The sequence below is a fragment of the Gastrolobium bilobum genome, unplaced genomic scaffold (genome assembly GCF_033153095.1).
Source record: "Gastrolobium bilobum isolate Gb01-03AN ecotype WA unplaced genomic scaffold, APGP_CSIRO_Gbil_v1 utg9887, whole genome shotgun sequence".
In the NCBI taxonomy this organism is placed as follows: domain Eukaryota; kingdom Viridiplantae; phylum Streptophyta; class Magnoliopsida; order Fabales; family Fabaceae; genus Gastrolobium; species Gastrolobium bilobum.
In genome coordinates, this window is record NW_026899295.1 from 105883 (window position 1) to 125297 (window position 19415).

Below are 19415 nucleotides of genomic sequence, written 5' to 3' on the forward strand. Positions count from 1 at the left end.
GTAATACACAATGTTAAAAATTAAAGGAATGTAACTTATATCTTTTAAAAGTAGAAATGATTTATCCATATATAAATACTTTTCAATATAACTATTGAAAATTTGAATTCCATAATTTATCGAGATGATATTTTGCATATGAAAATTTATTTTTCTCTAATATTACCGTAATATATCAATATAAATATTATTTTCTGCCCAAATTAAAAAAATCATGAACATGTAACACAATAATATTTCCATAATATTTTATAATATATATATATATAATAAAATATGTTTTTTTTTTAAAATTGATTATCAATATATTTTTATTTTTATTAAAAATAAATAAAAGGCCACTATGCAATAAAAAATTAAAACTTAAAAATTATCCTCTAAGATAATACTAGAATAATTTATGTATTGTGTATCAAAGGAATGCTTTTCTCGTGTTTTGAGAAACGTTATCTCATGTAGAGATATAATTAAGTGGGCCTCGCAATTAAAAAATAAATGCTAGCTCAAATTTGGATAAATGTGTAACATGAGAAAAACTTTTTCATGTTACAAGAGAAAAATATTCTCCTATATATAAATAGGTTACGATGCAAAACAAAATTAATCTTACATAATTTTTGAAATTGTTTAATAATTAAAGAATAGCTTAATAATAAGGGTGTGCATGACAACCTTCCCATAATAAGTTTTCTTTCAATTTTTGTTCTTGAGACAGAAATGGATAGAAACAGTGTTTGACAAAATTGATTTATTTTTTTATTCTCGATAATGAACCGGTTCAATTTCTGTATTGGAAAAGAGAAAAAAGAATATATTTTTGTTTACTTTTTTGTTCTCGAGCACAAAATAATAAACACTTGTCTCTCTCAATCACTAGCATCATCATCACCATCCCGACAAGACCATCGTTAACATCGTCGTCATACCACCGCTGTCCTCATCACCACCACCACAATATCACTGTCACCATCACTACCACCATGTCATCGTCACCTCTGTCACCACTACCATCATCGTTATCACCACCACCACTACCATCGTCCCCAACCACCATCACACAACCAATGTCGTCACCATCACCACTACTACGCCACCCCCACCGCCACCATTGTCATTACTCTCGCCACAGTCATTGCCGTTAGGGGCGGACCCACTCAGGCTCACGTGTCCGCACTAGCAGACACGAAAATCTGAACAAAAAATTTCAAAAAAAAATTTGAGTTTGCAACTCCCTACACGCTACCTCTCCGTTCACTCTACATGTCCGCTCTCTCTCTTTCTGCTGCAAGACAATGTGTTTATTTAGTATCTCAAGAAAAGGACGGCCACCATTGTCTTGTCCTTTAGACGCACGTTTGGGCATTGGAATTAAATAAGGTTAGGAAGCAATATTATAAGCCTAAGCGTGAATCAGTGTTCTGAGTCTCAACTACAACTTCAAAGACCTTCCCCTGCTTCTCATCTTCTCTCCCCCACGTTCCTTTCCTTGTTAAAGAGGTTAGTTTCATATTCAGTTTTCTAAATTTTTTTTGTACATATTCAGTTTTTCAACTTTTTTTACCTGTACAGAGAGCTTCCTCTGAAGTAAATATAAAATTAATTAGGTGTGATTATAGAATTAATTGCAAAAGACAAGAAGATCCCCTTAAATATTTGTTTAGCTTTGATTTATGGTCAATGATTTTATCATATTGTTCTCTTAGCATGACAAACTCTTGGGTTCTGAGCTGGTGGTATTTTCTTTGATCGCATTGCTAATCAAAGTTTCAAATCTTTGACTTCTTGAGAGTGGTAATGAACAGAATGCATTGTTCAATTTCTATAAATACACACTTAACTGTTTTGCTTAGCTGATGTTTATGGAAATTTAAAAGTATGGCCATCTTGGAATTTTCCTATTTCCCAAGTTAAGGGCTCTTTTCAAAACTACAGGATTTAAGTCTTGTGACTTATTATACTGGCTCTTTTCATGAGTTATTGCTACACTGTACTCCCTATCTCTTTTCAAAATTATTAGTTCACGCTATAATTATAAATGTTTCCATGAGTTCATCCTAGGTAATTGAGTTATTGCTAAGTCCTTCTTTTTCAACATTATTAGTCAAGGGTTGCTAAGTATTTGTCTGCAAGATCACCGGGCTGCTTATGACATGTTAGGGTAGGCTGGTTTTGGTGGAAATGTTCCTGCATTGATAAGTCAACTCCTCCACGTGAAAGTTATACCAAACTTTTTTTCGGGGACGCTGCCCCCGAACCCCCGCCACTTAATGTGCGGACACAAATTCTTTTTTCTAGGTCCGCCATTGACTGCCGTCACCACGACCACCATGTTGGGAAATTTGTTCCCTCAAACTCCAATGTCAAGCGGGTCCAGGGGAAGCCCGTGGCGGGGAACCACCACCGATGAGCTAAAGCTACACCAACTGTAGCAAGTGGATCCGACACCATATCTCAACCCAAAACCTTAAGGCATTGGGTTCATGGGTCCTTCCACTTATATACTCCTCACTTAGCTCATTACCAACCAATGTGGGACTCATCACACTTGAATATCCCAACACACCATCGTCAGTATTACCATCATCATAGCCGCAACCACTGCCATTACCACCACCATCACCATGCCACTGCCACCACCACCGCCATTATGTCACTACCATCGCCACAATTACTGCCGCCACCACCATATGAAAAGAAAAGTGATGATTTGAAAAAAATATACTTAATAAGAATTATTTTTTATTCTATTATTTGTTGTATTATCAAAAGCAATTTCATTCTCGGAATATAACATGTTATCAAACACATTTTTGTTCTTAGAAACTCTTCCAAGGCACAACAATAGAAAAGAATTATTTCTTTTCCGAAACAGCGTCAGAAAACATAATGATTGTCATGCAAACCCTATGTTACTCTGCAAAACAATACTAATGTTACAAAATTTTAAATTAAGATAGAGGAAGGATATTCTTACTACCAACATTTTCTACTACTAACTTACTACCTATCTAATCACCATTGAATCAAAGAGAGAGAATGCTAAAAAGTTTTTGAAAAAAGAAAAAATGTTGATCCAATGGTGATTAGATAAGTAGTGAGTTGGTAGTAGATGATTTTAATTTATCATATATATTTCACAAATAAACAAAAATTCGGCAGAAGGGCAAATTTGGTCAAATTATGTTAAGAAAGTTGTTGTTTTTTTTTCTTGGATAAAGTATACGTATTCTTCGTTGGAGACAATCCTGTTCGGAACGGGTTCAGGATTAAGGTTTTAAACCCTTTCCAAAGATGGTGTTGGGAAGGATCGAACATATGCCCTCACCACACCTCCTGCTTAGCTTTCATGCGTCAACTAAACTATCATTCTTTGGTGAAAGCAAGCTTTCAAAATCCTAATCACAACCATGGATTCATTACAAATATCTGGGACGGGGCAGGGACATTTGGCATAGACCAGAAAAGGAAAACAACAAATTACGAAAGGAAGAAGAAGAGAAATAGAAAGCTGAATTGATGGGTTATGGATTTGGAGTTTGGTCCGAAAATGGGTGAACATGCTCGTGTTAGGTTGGGATGGGTTTAACTTAAACCAAACCTATCATGGATTTTTGATTGGGTTTAAATATATTTAAGTTGCAATATTTAAAAATAAAAAACAAATTGTAGACATATATTATAAAACAAATCATATTAATAAAAATATCGATTTAAGTGAGGAAATCTTACAATGTATCGTTAATTTAACAAAATAAAATAAAAACGTAACTGTTATCCTTACTGTTAAACCAACATTGAATTAGATATCATAGCATATATATCTTAAGAACTGTTATTATATTTACCGAATGCAAGTTTATTTGTTAATTTTTATGTTATTTAATATTATTAAATTCATTATCTGTTAAAATTATTATATATGTTTATTTAATTTATTTATATTGTTATTTTGCAGAATGAATCAAGCCTTAGGCTAAAAAAAAAAACTTACGACTGACAATTTTTGCGGGCCTTGGTTTGGTTAGAATTGATTCATGTATCGTGCTAGGCCTTGTAGGCTGCATATTTATCATTGCATACTTAATAGGGGCAGAGTAAGCTTACCCAACATATAAATTTGGTCTCACTGAGTGGCCTGTTTGGCCCGTTAAAATTTTTGGGCTGCTTTCAGCAGTTTCGTAAACACAAATTATGTGTGTGTCGGTTTGATCGGGCAAAATTCCATTTGAACATGCAAACGGGATTTTCATAATTCCTTTTGAACATGCAAACGGGATTTTCATAATTCCATCACATAAGATTGTGTTAGGAAAGGGTGAAAGTAGGCTGGACTGTGCCGTTAAGTTAGGGATGTTCAAAATATCCAAAAGATCCAAACCGATCTATAACCAAATTAGACCACATCTAAAAAACTGGTTTTTTTAAAAATCGGTTTTATGTCAAACCACTCTTTATTTTTTAGATCCGTTTCATTGCCGATCCAAAAAAAAATAATTGGATATCCATTTGTTTTGGTTTTACACCATTTTTTATTTACTCTAAGCCGACGTCGTGAGAGAGGAGGCTTTCCTGCTAGCAACCGCATATCAACTTGGATATCCATAATGATAATATGTTTTCATTACCATGTCCATATTATCTTCAAATTTTAGCAACCGCATATCAAACAAAAATACATGATCTGTTTCTATCCTGAACTCGTAAGCTTTCCTACTAGCAAGGGTCTGTTTATTGCCATTGATGAATACTCTCTGCCTAAACTTGACCATGATAGGTTGCTCATTCATTAGTCAAATAACAAGGCAGAGAGAATTCACAGGGTATGTTAGGAACCACAAAGATATTGACTTTCCCCTTGCACGTGCAAACCACTCTGGATTCTTTTTCCTGGCAAAGAAAACATCTAGAGGCTGTTTGGTATGGAGGAATTTGTTGGATGTCCTGGAAAATGAAAGCTGGAATGGTTTATTTCCACGTTTGGTAGAAGAAAAACGAAATTTTTTTCCGGGTACCGTTTATTCCCTGGCATCCATTTAACACTAGCAACAACAGATTATGATTCCCATTTAATCGGTGGGTATTATGAGTTCCCATGATTTGGTTTGCACACGTTGAATTTGGCAGACAAAATTACCCTCAAACTTCGCTAAAACTTCACGAGTTATGGAACTTCGCTAAAACTTGACATATAGCAAAATCATCCAATAATCATGATGCTGAAACATAAGGCGTTGTTATGATTGCAAATGCATTTAAATGTATGCTTTCCATATACTGTGAATTGGCACTCGAACGTTAGGTCACCAACGATGCAACAGGTCTATCTTTGCATTTTGTTTTGTTATTTTTTTAGTTAATCTTTTTTTTATAAGTTATTCTTGAGGAGGGTATTTTTGTCAAATTTTATCATATTCCCAGCAATATTTTGTTTTCAACCAAACACTCATTCACCAAAATTAACCAATATTCCCGGTAATATTTTGTCCTACCAAACATCATTTTTGTAAAATTCTCAGACATTTTTTGTTCCACCTACATACCCAATAATCGTGATTCCAGGATAAAAAAAAAATTGTCCAGTACCAAACGCCCCCTAGTTTCCAGCCTCTACCTATTCTTGTCATTCATACATTTAGAAACTGCTAGTCAATCTCAAAAACCAGAAAGGCATATTGCTTTAGAATTTTCAATTGGAGCTATCTGGTTGAAAATAATAGCCAATCAATTCTAGCTACATTCTGATATAATATGTACAATATCATGGAATAATTTTCATCGAACTGGTTTTGTGAACAACTCATCAAAAATTGGTTTTGAATTTTTACAAAAAAAAAAATTGTTATAAAAACAGTTTTAAACTTAATAATCGGTTTACGGTTCATAACTGATTTTGATTTAAAACCAATTTGAAATCAAAACCGGTTTAAAAACTGATTTTAAATCAAAACCGGTTATGAACCACAAACCGATTTTTGAACTGGTTTCAAACTGTTTTGACAAATTAAAAATCGTTTTTTTAAGTGGTTCGGTTTAAAAAGCAAACCGTTTAAAACTGGTTCAGTTCGGTTTTTGACAAAAACCGAACCGAACCGCTCCATGCACACCCCTATGTGCCGTGTTTTGTCCCAAAAAGTTCAAGTTTACGATAAAAAAAATTAGTTTGACTTGTCCTAATAACATAATACGAGTTTAACTGTTAGTCCTGATCCATTTATAAAAAAATAAATGGTATGTCTGACCCATTAACTTGTTAATTTTTAACTTCCAAGCAGAACATAAATCAACTTCACAAAATACTATTTTGTTGTTAAAACAAAAATCACAATTTTAACATTCAAACAAAATCATGAATCACAACAACAATTTATCACAAACTGCATTTAAGTCACTTTCAGAAGCAAGATGTCCAAACTAAATAACATATATTTAAACAGATCAAAAAAATCAATCCATACTGTGTAAATTAAAATAACTGCATAAATCTAACAAATGCATCATGATGCTTGTAGTAGCCAAAAACTTCTTATTATCTTCTTACCCTGCGAATACAATTCCAATGTTACATAAATTGGCAAACAATTTATAAATATACAAAACAAAAAACAAGATTAAATAACAGAAAGAAAATAGAAGAAGATTAAAAACAAAAAAATCTTTCTATACCTTTTGTTTTTTCTTCAAGCCATACTTATTACGTAGTCAATCTTCACCATATATTAAAGCTTGGAATATCTTCAGCCAAGCTAGAATGATAGGCATCCTTAAGTCTTCCTCCAACACTAAATGTTGATTCTGATGGTACTGTAGAGATGTAGAGATTCGTATAGATCTTATTCCACTCTCAAATGTAGTATTGTTTGGGATCAAACCTAGGTCCTTTCACCATCTACTTAGCTCACATGCACCAACTAAACTATCATCATTTTGTATTTCTATGAATAATATTATTTTATTTAGTTTAAAATAAATAATATGATATAAGCCGGTCATGTAAAAAAGAAAGCCTATAACATGCTTTATAGATATTTTTTTTAAAGCTTGGGCCTCCTTTCACCATCTACTTAACTCACATGCACAAACTGATCTATTATCATGTGGTACTACTATGAATAATATTATTTTATTTAGTTTAAAATAAATAATATGATATAGGCCGGCCTACAGGCTTATAGGCCCGTCATGTAAAAAAGAAAGCCTGTAGCCTGCTTTATAGATATATTTTTTAAAAGCTCGGGCCTATTTTATTTAATTATATGTAATAAACCAAGCCTAACTAATATAGGTTAGACTGTAGGCCCGTGTAAACTGGTCTGACCCACTTTCACCCCTAATATTAGGTTATCCACAACATCAAGAAAATAATATATTCAATAATTAAAATAAATTATTTTTAAAAATATTTTTTATGAATGAAAATTAATTTCTTCAATATAAATATTTTGAAATAAATTATTTGAAATTTAATTTTCTAAAATTAGTTCAATTTGTTTTGGTTGACGAAATTAATTCAATCATTTTAATACTAAAATAAATCTCACCCAAAAAAATATAATTTAACAAAGAATTTGGATCAACCCGTTTAACATAGTGTAAGACGTTAATTAAAGGCAATTCTTGAAAGTTCATTGGGGGCAATTAACCCCTCTACAATATGTTAGTTGGTGATTACAATAATATTAAAGTTTAATAAACATTTAGTATTTAATTATTGACTAAAAGTAACATAAATAAATATATTAAATAATAAACATTTAGTATCATAAAAATAGAAATGTATTTAATTGTTTAATTTAATAAAAGATATTAAGGACATTAATTAGTAATACAAATTTGTTTACATTAATTATATATATTCTTATATAATATCAAATAAATATGATTGTTTTAAGAAAATTACATATATTTTTTTATATTTTTTTTGTATACGTTTAATACTTTCCTTTTACTTTTGTTTTTTTATAACTTCTACTTATAATTTATAAATTAAATATATTAAAAAATTATGTGATTTTTTATTTTATTCAATAAGTTTGTTTTTTTATTAAGTGTTAATTAATCCATGTCTACATATTAAATTACGTATTTATAATGGCCGATTCTCTTACACTAATTTCCTTTAAAAATACAATTTTTAACATTTCCTACTTTAAATTTTGTATTCAAGTTTTTTCATTGATTTATGCTTATATTTTTTTATTTTTTTTATTTTTTTATTTTTTTATTTTTTTATAATCTTTAATTTAAATTTTTAGTATTAATTATATATTACTTATAAATAAAATATATTTTTATTTAAATATTAAAAATTTATTAAAAATAAAAAATTTGCTTTACAGTGAAAAATACTTTCTTTGAGGGTGCATTATTGGTTGAGCCGCACCGCGCTCGGAGGAAGGGTCACACAAACTGGGAAGTCACGTGCCATGCCACCGCTCTGCAATCAAAAGCATTAAAAAGTCGACTGACCAATGTTGTAAATGCAATGCAACATAAAGGCCGTTCATGTCAGATGATCTGTTGTATAGTTTTGAAAATAGTTAATTCATTACTTCGTATTATTATATCTGTCGCAAAGATGTTTAGAATTGAATGGTTACTATCATTATCCTTTTAATAGTTTTTTTCAACTAAGGTCAATACGGTCCGTTTGAATGACTTTTTTTTTTTTTTTTTAAAAACTGCTTTTTTTCAAGAAAAAAACACTTCTTCATTTAGATGTGCTTTTAGAAAAAAAAAAAGTCACAAAAAGTCAAAAACTTATTTTTTCCAGAAGTTAAAAATTTTAACTTCTATAAAAAGCAAAAGTCAAAAGCCAATTTTTTTTTCAAAAATTAAATATTTTTATAAAAATATAAATAATTTTAACTTTTATAAAAAGTACCGAAGAGATAAAAGTTCCTTTTTTAAAAAGTCCAAAGAAACGAGCTCAATCTATGTAATATAAGTCATTGGGCAAATTATAATATAATTAAAATTATATTATAATTTTAAAAGTTTGGAACAAGCTTGAAAAAAAAAGGATACAAACAAATAATAATAGAAAATGATTCTTTATATGTAATTACAGTGCTCACTAGACTTGGTGATGCGGCCCGAGAGTCTCCTCTTCTAACTCGTATTCGGGCATGACTAAATAAAGATTGGCAGATGCATCTTGAACATGTCTATAAAGAGGATAATACGTGTGCAAACTGATTATCCAACTATCCCTTAGATCACCTTTAAGATGCTGATTTTCATTTTTACCACTTTCCTCAGTTAGGCATTTATTTTTAGCTTATGTAACCTTTGTTTTTCTCGTTTAGTTACTTTTGTAATTCTTGTTTCTGCCGGGGCTATGCCCTTAAGCTTAAAAAATAAATAAAATTATTTACATTATTTCATACTGAACTTTTTTAAAAAAAATGGTTTACTACACGCAAAACTTAACAAAATTAAATATTTTAACGTCTAATCAAATTTAAAAGGTAATTAAAATATATGATTTATGAGCATCAAAATTTAAAGAGTAAATTTATATAATTTTCAAACTAAAACTATTGCAAGACTAGTATTTTCCACGCGTAGATTTTTTTTTTAAAATAAAAAAAACTACGTGTGCATATTATTTAATAATTATTTTATTTTATATTTTCATTTGAAATATATTATGTATGCATATATTAATTCTATTATTTTTTTATTCATACAAATACTGTTAATATAATATCATTCACTTTAAAACAAACTATTATAAAGTAGTATAATAAAAAATGATGACCAGCGAAATTGTAATTCAAGAATGGATTAATTTTTCTTATATTATAATAGATAATTTTATTTCTTACATACACATAAAAATATATGAAATTTATGTGAAGAAAAACAAAAATATAAACTCCATATATCTTTATATTTATATATATATATATATATATATATAAAATAATTTTATCTTGTACAATACCAATAAAAAAGGACTTATTGTACATCCTTAAAGAAGTGTGTATTTAACATTATTGACTTTAAGCGACATGAGTGACTTGGGAAGTTATGTCCAAACGATAACATCAATCTTCTTTTCCGGAATTCTTAAGGTACTCATGTTGTCCTACAAACTCAGTATGAGGAACCAATCAAAATCGAATAGAGAAAGCGTAAGTTGTATGGAATAGGAAGAATTTTTTTTTTTAATCAAAATATAAATTTTGAATGAGAGGCACACATACGACGGGCATTGAAAAAGTATTTCTTCTTTTCTAATTAATGTGTTTGTATCTTCAATATAGTCCAAATAAATATTTTGCTACTATTGATCGATAAAAATGTTACAATTTAGTCCATTTTTAACGTGAACGATAACTATGTATAAATATCTCATAGATAATTTTATCTATTTGTAGCTCTCGGCAATACTGACGGTTATTTTGAATACTTTTATTGTTGATTTAAATACTTTGTTAGAAAGTGCTTGAGAATAATAAATAATAAATAAAAGGATAAATTATATTCTCTTCTCCTTGTTAAATGAAAATATGTTACATTCAAGAATGAAATTTTAATATTTGTCTGGTGGCTATAAATAACTGCAATTGGATATTTCACAGATAATTTTACTCTCTTTCTGATTTTCTACATGATTAACAATTAGTTTTGAATATTTTTATTAACAATATTATATATTAAATTAAGATTTTAGTTAAAGTTATAAAGCTGATAGTATATATTTATATTTTATCTTTTAAAATTTAAAATGATTTTAGCATTTTTACTTTTGCTGCATAAATTTTTTCTCTGCCATACTTACATAAAACTGAGTGAATTTCACTAATTTTTCTCTCTCTTCTTTTAATAATAAGACCTGCTCAATTTTATATGAATGTAACCGATAAAAAATAGCTGCAGTAAAAGAAAAATATTTTTCCAATTTAAAATTCAATGATGTTGAAAATTAGAGGTGAAGATTTGTAGAGAAAGGAAAAGTGTAAAGTTTTTAAGCTTTATAAAAATATATTTATGTTATTTTTTTTTAAAGAATTTATTGAAAAGTCAGAATTAGGTTATATTTCGATCAATATTTAAAATCGTTTTTAAGTAAAAAAAATAGGATTTTGGCTTTTTTCAATTTTCATATTATATAAAAATAATTTATTCTTCTACAGATATAATAAACATGTGGATCCTATTGATAAAAGGAAAGAGAATTTTTTTTAATAGAACCCACATATTTATTGTATGTGTAAGAGAAGATTTAAAAGTGTTTGCTTTTAGAAAAAAAATTACGTTTTTTAACTTTTTTGTCTAACTTTTTTTTTTAAAGCAACCTCCAAAAACATTTACAGATAATTTTTTTTTAAGAAAATAACTTCTTGAAACAAAAAATCCCATCTAAATTCTAAATGGTCAGCTATTACAAATTGTGAAAAATTGTGAGTGCGGTAAAGTGATTAAGTGAGACTCGGGTTTTGGACTCGTAGGTGCATACCGAACTGCATTGAGTCAACTACCATGAGTACATGTGTCAATATTCCCAACTATTCTTAATTTTCCTTTCTTTATTTTCTATTAAGCCTAGGCTTGTTTTTTTTTGAAGGGTTTTATTAATCTCATGTTAAGGGAGATAGTTATCTCATGTCATAGAGATAAATTTGTGGGCTCCACCATCTGAAAAAATGAAAGAAAAAGGTGACACGATTATCGAAGGATGTGTAGGAGAGAAAACTTATCTAATATAACATAAGAATAATTTTTCCCTTTTTTAAATTCCTACTAGGCTACTACCCCTTCTAAAATGTACTATTCAATATTCATACTCATTCGGACATAATTAACTTATATGAGTAAAGAACTAGAGATGATCCGTTGTTAATTCCTAATATGTTGCAGTTTCATGATCAATCTGAATCAGGGAAGGCCATCACTGCATTATATGCTAAACAAGTTTATATATATATATATATATATATAGTTTGTAAAATAAATCTATAAAAATATTCTTGCTAAAAAATTAAATTAAATCAAACAGGCTCTAAATTTTTTGGTTAAAGTGTCCAAAGTATAGATGTTTAACTTAAAAAGTGAAAATTAATATTAATGATGTTTGAAATTCACTAGTAATGACATAGAGTCATAAAAAAAAACTGCAGGGATTGTATATAACTGCTCGTCATTGCCGAGAGATTAGTACACGCTAAAATAATCTAGAGTGTATATATCAAAAAAAAAAAAAAAAAATCTAGAGTGAAATACATTTTCAATTTATCCTAAATGAAAATAAAGCCTTTTTTATTTCTTAACATATTAAATATTGTTTTCAATTTAATATTTTCAAAAAATAATTTTGTCTGAGTGATATAGGAGGACACCGGTTAGAAAAACTTTAATAAATAAAAAACAATAAATGATAATTCTTCACTTATTTATTCAATGAAAAAGTAATTATAAAACATTAGTTTTCGTCGATGAAAAAGTTAGGATATTCTTACTGTCCATTTTTTTTTACAACCACTTTACTGCCACTTTAATCATTATTGGATTAGAGGAAAAGTTGAATGAAGAGAGAAAAAAAAAAATAACTTTTGAATTCAATGATAATTAAAGTAGTAGTGGAGAAGCAGTAAAAAAAAATTAATAGTAAAAATTAATATTATATAGCGAAGAAGAAAAAAAGAAAGAAAAGTTGTAAGCACAATACACGGATTTTGCTGCTCATCCTTCTTCCTTACTCTCTGTGTACTTATTTTCACGTGATTCTGACCTATGCATTCAGACACCTCCTATAACCTTTTGTCACGTACTGCTTGCTTCTCTCCCATTCCTTTTCTCTCTCTTTTCCCCCCCTCCTGTCCATGTCTCTTTCTGTCTATGTGGGTCTTGTAAAACGTAAAAGCCTATTCCTTTACCTTGTAACTTAACATATGAAATGGACAAATCCATACTGTGTTAAAAATAAATAAAACAGAAACAGAACAAAATCACTTGATGCGCATAAACTTCATTTCTTGTGCTGGTCAGCGTCTCTAGTTGATTTTGAAGAATGAGGAAGTGGTGGCTGTTGCTGTTGTTGTTGTTCCTGGTTTCAAATGATGTATTTTGCTCTAGCTCCAAACTCGCAGACGATGCTGGCGCCTTGCTTGCATTCAAATCGAAAGCTGATGTAAACAAGAACCTCCACTTTAAGGGTCTCCGTATGTGTTTGTGGGAAGGTGTGGAATGCAACGGACTCAAAGTGGTACATCTCGTTCTGCAAGGTTTAGATCTCGGTGGCGTATTCGCTCCAAACACATTGTCTCTTCTTGACCAACTCAGAGTCCTTAGTTTGCAGAACAACTCCTTAACAGGACCCATACCTGACCTCTCTGGTCTCTTCAATCTCAAAAGCCTCTTCCTTGACAACAACCACTTCACCGGTTCTCTCCCTCCTTCACTCTTCTCCCTTCACAGGCTTCGAACCTTGGATTTCTCTCACAACAATCTCTCTGGACCCATCCCCACTGGCTTCATCAAACTAGATCGCCTCTACTATCTCCGTTTAAGTTGGAACACATTCAATGGAACCATCCCTCCTTTTAACCAGTCCTCTCTCCGAACCCTCGACCTCTCCGGCAACAACCTCACCGGTCCCATTCCCGTTACCCCGGCACTCTTCCGTTTTGAGCCCTCATCCTTCTCTTCCAACCCAGGTCTCTGCGGTGAGATCATCCACAAAGAATGCCACCCCACCGCGCCTTTCTTCAGACCCACATCGCCGCCGACGGCGGGGCTCGGCCAGAGCGCGAAAGTCCACGGCTTTTTCCGGCAGCCGTACGAGAAAAAGCGCGACCGGAGGGCGGTGATTATCGGGTTCTCAACCGGAGTATTCGTTCTGATCGGTTCGCTGTTGTGCTTCGTGGTGGCCATAAAGAAACAGAGAAACAAGAAAGAAGGTGGTTCGAGTATAATAATGGCTTCGGATGCGGCGGCGACGGCAGAAGCTGCGGCTGCGATGCAAATGGAGCAAGAGAGGGAGTTGGAGGAGAAGGTGAAGAGAGCGCAAGTGGCAAAGAGTGGGAGTTTGGTATTCTGTGCGGGGGAGGCACAGGTGTATACCCTGGACCAGTTGATGAAGGGTTCAGCTGAGCTATTGGGCAGAGGGTGTTTGGGAACAACGTATAAGGCGGTGCTTGATAACCGTCTGATCGTGACGGTGAAAAGGCTTGATGCTGGGAAAATGGCAGCTTCAGTCGCAACCAAGGAAGTGTTCGAGCGTCACATGGAATCCGTGGGTGGCCTTCGCCATCCCAATTTGGTTCCCCTCAGGGCTTATTTTCAGGCCAAACAAGAAAGACTCATTATCTACGATTACCAGCCTAATGGAAGTCTCTTCTCCCTCATACACGGTACCTATTCCCTAATCTTTCTCTGCATTTCATTTGCCATCACTCACTGAGTCAACCCATTCACTCCAACTCGGTCTCATGTTACTTACTTACTTAAATTTAATAATACTAATAATAATAATAAAGTGCATTTCGTTGATATTAGCAAAATAAATATTGACTAGAAGTCAGGAGTGCGTGGAAAGTCTCTAGTACATGTGATCGCATCGCATTGTTAGATTTGATAACATTTATAAGCTTTTTCAACAAGCACCGAGAATCTTGCTGCTGACTAGTGACTACATAGGAATTGCTTATGTATATTAATGAATTATTTTAAGATAAGATAGTGAATTAATTAAACAAAACATCAGTGTCTAGTGACTAGTTCTGTCGTATAGCGAGCTGAGCTGTTTTTCTAGCACATATATTTTTTGGGGTCCAATCCTAACAGGCAGATGCTATTACTTGATGAAAGATTTTTAGAAAATAAGCAAGGGTGTTCTATTTTTACATCATCTTTGGACTTTAGCCATTGCTAGTTGGGTTGGGGGGGCTGGAATAGCTGTTAATTACGTAGCCAGACATCGCTGAATTCGGGATCATATAGATTGCGTCGAAAGGTAAACTTGGGCATTACTATGTCGGGGGATCATCGTACGAGCTTTGATAAGCCATTAAAATCTGTGTAGTCGTTGGACTGGAGGAAGATCCTGCGTCCTGATTGAATAGTTTTAAATCGCCCGCACCATCGTGGGGGGACATTGGAGGTGGAACCCAGGGTGCTTGGTTGATTATAACTTGCTGATGCCCTAAATCTAATTATTTGTCCTTCTAGGTCCCTATCAATACCATATCTGCTACATATACCACCTTGTATTATTGTATTTCTTTGTGAAAATTGTGAGTACGGTAAAACTTCAAAAGGATGAATAGTTTTTCTTTTCTTTTTTTTGTCAAAATACAATTAACATGTAGAAAAGGATTTTCTCTTGTACAGCTACAGCTATACAGTCACACACAATTATTATTATTTTTGGGTAAATACACAATTATTTCCATTAGCGTTTGTATCACATATGATTTTTGCCCCCATCCTTCTAATACAAAAAGGGATTAACGTTTCTCTCGTCATTGGGTATAAAATTATCTTCTGCAACATCAAAATGACGTCGTTTTGCAGTTAAAGATTAAAAAATACATGGTATTTTAATAAAATTTATGATACAAAGAGAAATGTTAAATTTTCAAAATGCCTTTTATTATTTAATGAAAAATCCCAAAACAACGTTGTTTTGGGATTGTATGACATAATTTTATCTAGGAAACACTTTTTCCTAAAAAAAAAAAAATTAAATTTCAGCACAAAGCATGTGGATCCATATGCATTATTCACCTTTAGAAAAAGCTCTTAGGTGGGGGGATGGATGTGTTAAATACAATATAGACATTAGACATATAATAAAATCATTCATATGTCTTCATCCAACATCTTAAAAATTTGGGATAGTTGGTTGGTTGGTGTCAGTTAAGTGATTGAAACTGAGGTCTTGGACTTGGTTGGTGTCAGTTAAGTGATTGAAACTGAGGTCTTGGACTTGGTAGATGCAAACGAAACTGCATTGAATCAACTACCATGAGTCAGAGGTTAATATTACTAACTATTTATAATTTTTCTTTCTTTCTTATTCCCCTCTTTCAAACTGAGAAATCCAATTTCCTACCTAAATGGAGTGATTGATACTCATACACACATAACTAATCTGTGTAAAAGTAAAGAACTACAGATGATTGCTTGTTAATTTGTAATATGGTGCAGGTTCCAGATCTAGCAGGGCAAGGCCATTGCACTGGACATCATGCTTAAAAATAGCAGAGGACGTAGCACAAGGACTATCCTACATTCACCAGGCATGGAGATTGGTCCATGGCAATCTCAAGTCCTCCAATGTTCTCCTCGGACCCGATTTCGAGGCATGCATCACAGACTACTGTCTATCCGTGTTGACCAACCCATCTAGCTATGATGAAGTTAGTGATTCTGCAGCCTATAGAGCACCAGAGACTCGCAATCCAAATCACCAGCCAACCCCAAAATCTGATGTTTATGCATATGGGATTTTGTTGCTAGAGCTTCTGACGGGGAAAACTCCTTCTGAGCTACCATTTTTGGTTCCGGGTGATATGTCAAGTTGGGTGAGGTCCATCAGGAATGACAATGGGAATGAAGATAGCCGAATGGATATGCTTCTTCAGGTGGCTACAACTTGTAGCTTAACTTCACCTGAGCAAAGACCCACTATGTGGCAGGTCTTGAAAATGTTGCAGGAAATCAAAGAGATTGTGCTGTTGGAGGATGGTGAATTCGACCTGCGCAATAGTGATGCCATGCCTTAAGTTTTATGTTTTATGTTTTTTGTTTACTTTGTAAACAGTGGATAGAAAGACAAAAGAGTAGTATTAATTGGGGTAAATTTTTTTAAAAAGAAATCCACAAGTTATACTCTTTGGTAATCCTTAAACTTCATGATCTTGGTACTAATTAGATTCTTGGAATCATGGTAGAATGTGAGGTGGGGTGCACATAATTTCCTCTTTTGACATAAGTGAGCTTGTGTTGTTTAGCGTTGATTCATTAAGTCTCAAGCCCGATTCCATTTAGTAGCTAACAGTTAAGAGGCTGTGAGTAGAGCGATTCGTTGCTTGCCAATTTTTGTCATATGCACCGTTAGCAGAACAAGTCACTACTCATTTCTGCATCCGGATTCAGATTTAGTCTACAATCCAAAACACTGACGAGTTAATTTCTATTTCTAACTTCTAAGGTGCAAATTTGGTTTAATACAGTAGGGTGTATCCTCTTTATTGATCTCTTCCTTTAATTTTTATCTCTCTATGATTATCATTACGATTGAAAAAATAGACAATAGAATAGTGTAAATTTTAATTGGATGCACAGGGGGAGAGCACATTAATGTACACATTTGATATTGGGTAGACTTCTAAGGTCATCCTTGACTGGAAGGGGTTTAATAAACATCGCAAATACTGGTGCTTTTTGAAACCTGGAGCCTGGGTAGAGGGATCTTTTATGATGCTATTTGTTTTCTCATCTCACTACGTGGCTGATTTCTGCTTGCTGGTCATGCAATGCATAGCAGCATATGCCTTGTATACCGTGGTCTTTGGAAAAGTCATGCTACGCCTACTGTTATACCTTATCTCTTTTACTACGGAATCCTAATCCGCCATTCACCATCAACCCGTAAAAAATAAAGTGGGCCGGGTTGGTTTGCCTTAATTTTTTTTGACAATAGTCAATTCATCCCGTTTTATAGAGGATTAATTTATTTAAATAATAATAACAATTTAAAATTTAAAAAAATATATTATTTTATGAATTTTATAGTGTTATCTAATTTTATCACCTTCTCCCATTCATTTTTTGCAATCCCAAATCTAAATATATTCTAATACTCTATTTGACCGTTTTTAGGAATTTATTTTTGCCTCATGAATAATTTCATCATTAATCAACTATTTTTTTTCTCTATTTTTGTAGAGAAAGGATAAAATAAAAATCTTAAATATCACAAAAGCTGACAAATGAAACACTATCTTGTACGAGAGTGTATCCTCTTATGTGTTAATTAATATCACCATGTCATGTGGAAGAATCTTAACTATATAAGAATGGATCAATGGTGATAAGAAAAGAAAAAGAGTAAAACTATCACCGTTAATTTGATTATTAGTAATTAATATCCTTTCACATGATATTACTATATTAAATAATACATGAGAGAATCTATTTTTCATCTTGTACTAAAAAAATAAATTTATGGGTTAGCATGCCTGACCCTTACCCACTTTAAGCAGATCAAACTTAAGCTCATGTATGATTCAGTGGTCCAAGTCAATGAAAATTAACTATTTTTTGACTTGCTTGTGTGAAGGAGAGAGAAATTTTATTTTATTTTTCTATAAATAGCAGTTCCTCACTGGAAGGAGTAGGTGTGCCAGGACTAGTACAAATGCTCTCGCCCGAGTGACTCATGGCTTGGTGTAATAATGTACATGTTGATTCTAATGTTTTGATTTAAATAAAAAGGGCCTTATTCTCTCATAGTGATTATTATATGTTGATTCTAATGTTTTTTTTGATAACATGATTCTAATGTTTTGATTTGAATAAAAAAGGGCCTTATTCTCTCATAGTGATTATTCTTAGTGCGGTATTTGATTATTTGTATGCAATGATAATGAATTTTAGCCACAAATGCCTTTACTGATAATAATGATTCTTTTATTATACTTTCTGTTTTTTAACAAGAATACTAATCTTTATAATTTTAAATATTTGTTGAGTTTATTTTTGGTTCTTGTGAAACTTTTTAATATTATCATTTAATTATGTGTTATAGTTGAAAGAGCTTAATCTTTCGTGTAACTGTTAAGTGCATTAAAACTAAGTTCATTATTGTCTTATGTGGTGTTATATAAGTAATATTTATAATGGAATTATTGAGGAATGCCTGAATTTGAACTTGAATTTTGAGTAAAAAGTTGACAAGTTACATTAACGGCTAATTGCTTCATTTTTTTTTTTTTGTTAAATAAAAGGCTAAACGCCCAGAAAAAAACAAACAAACTAATCAACGACTAAAACACAATCTCTCCCAACAGAAGAAAGATCAACTAAATATAGCAAATAAATTTCAGTAGGAGGAGTCTCACATAAAACTTTATCAACTCTCTGCTCAGTATCCAGAATATAGTTAGCAATCCAATCAGCGAAGTGTTACTCTCCCTGTAAATATGACTAAACTTAATTCTCCAATCTTTCTGTAACCAAGTCCGTATTCGAGTGACCAGATGACCCTCACGGACTGCTGCACCATTGTTGGTGAGCACAGAGATAACACTCTTTGAATCACTTTCGAACTCAATATGCCTATAGCCTTCACTCCACGCAATTTCCAACCCACGAAGAATTTCCCATAATTCAGCTTTAAAGGCTGAACAAAAACCAAGTTTAAAGGCAAATCCTTTTAACCAATCACCAGAAGCGTTTCGAAT

The 19415-nt window shown here is 32.2% G+C and overlaps 1 protein-coding gene across 1 annotated transcript; it reads left to right on the forward strand.

Moving 5' to 3' along the window:
* The first annotated feature begins 13015 nt into the window (after nt 1-13015).
* On the forward strand, nt 13016-16733 carry LOC133289263 (probable inactive receptor kinase At5g67200). The gene is made up of 2 exons (XM_061487161.1): nt 13016-14357; nt 16156-16733. The coding sequence occupies exons 1-2, from the start codon at nt 13016-13018 to the stop codon at nt 16731-16733; spliced, it is 1920 nt and encodes a 639-aa protein (XP_061343145.1).
* The last annotated feature ends 2682 nt before the right edge of the window (nt 16734-19415 follow it).

Bases quoted from the DNA above. Each gene is read 5' to 3' on its own strand.
- LOC133289263 (XM_061487161.1), top strand. From the start codon at position 13,016: ATGAGGAAGTGGTGGCTGTTGCTGTTGTTGTTGTTCCTGGTTTCAAAT. The intron at 14,358-16,155 runs GTACCTATTCCC...AATATGGTGCAG, and splicing joins TCTCTTCTCCCTCATACACG to GTTCCAGATCTAGCAGGGCA.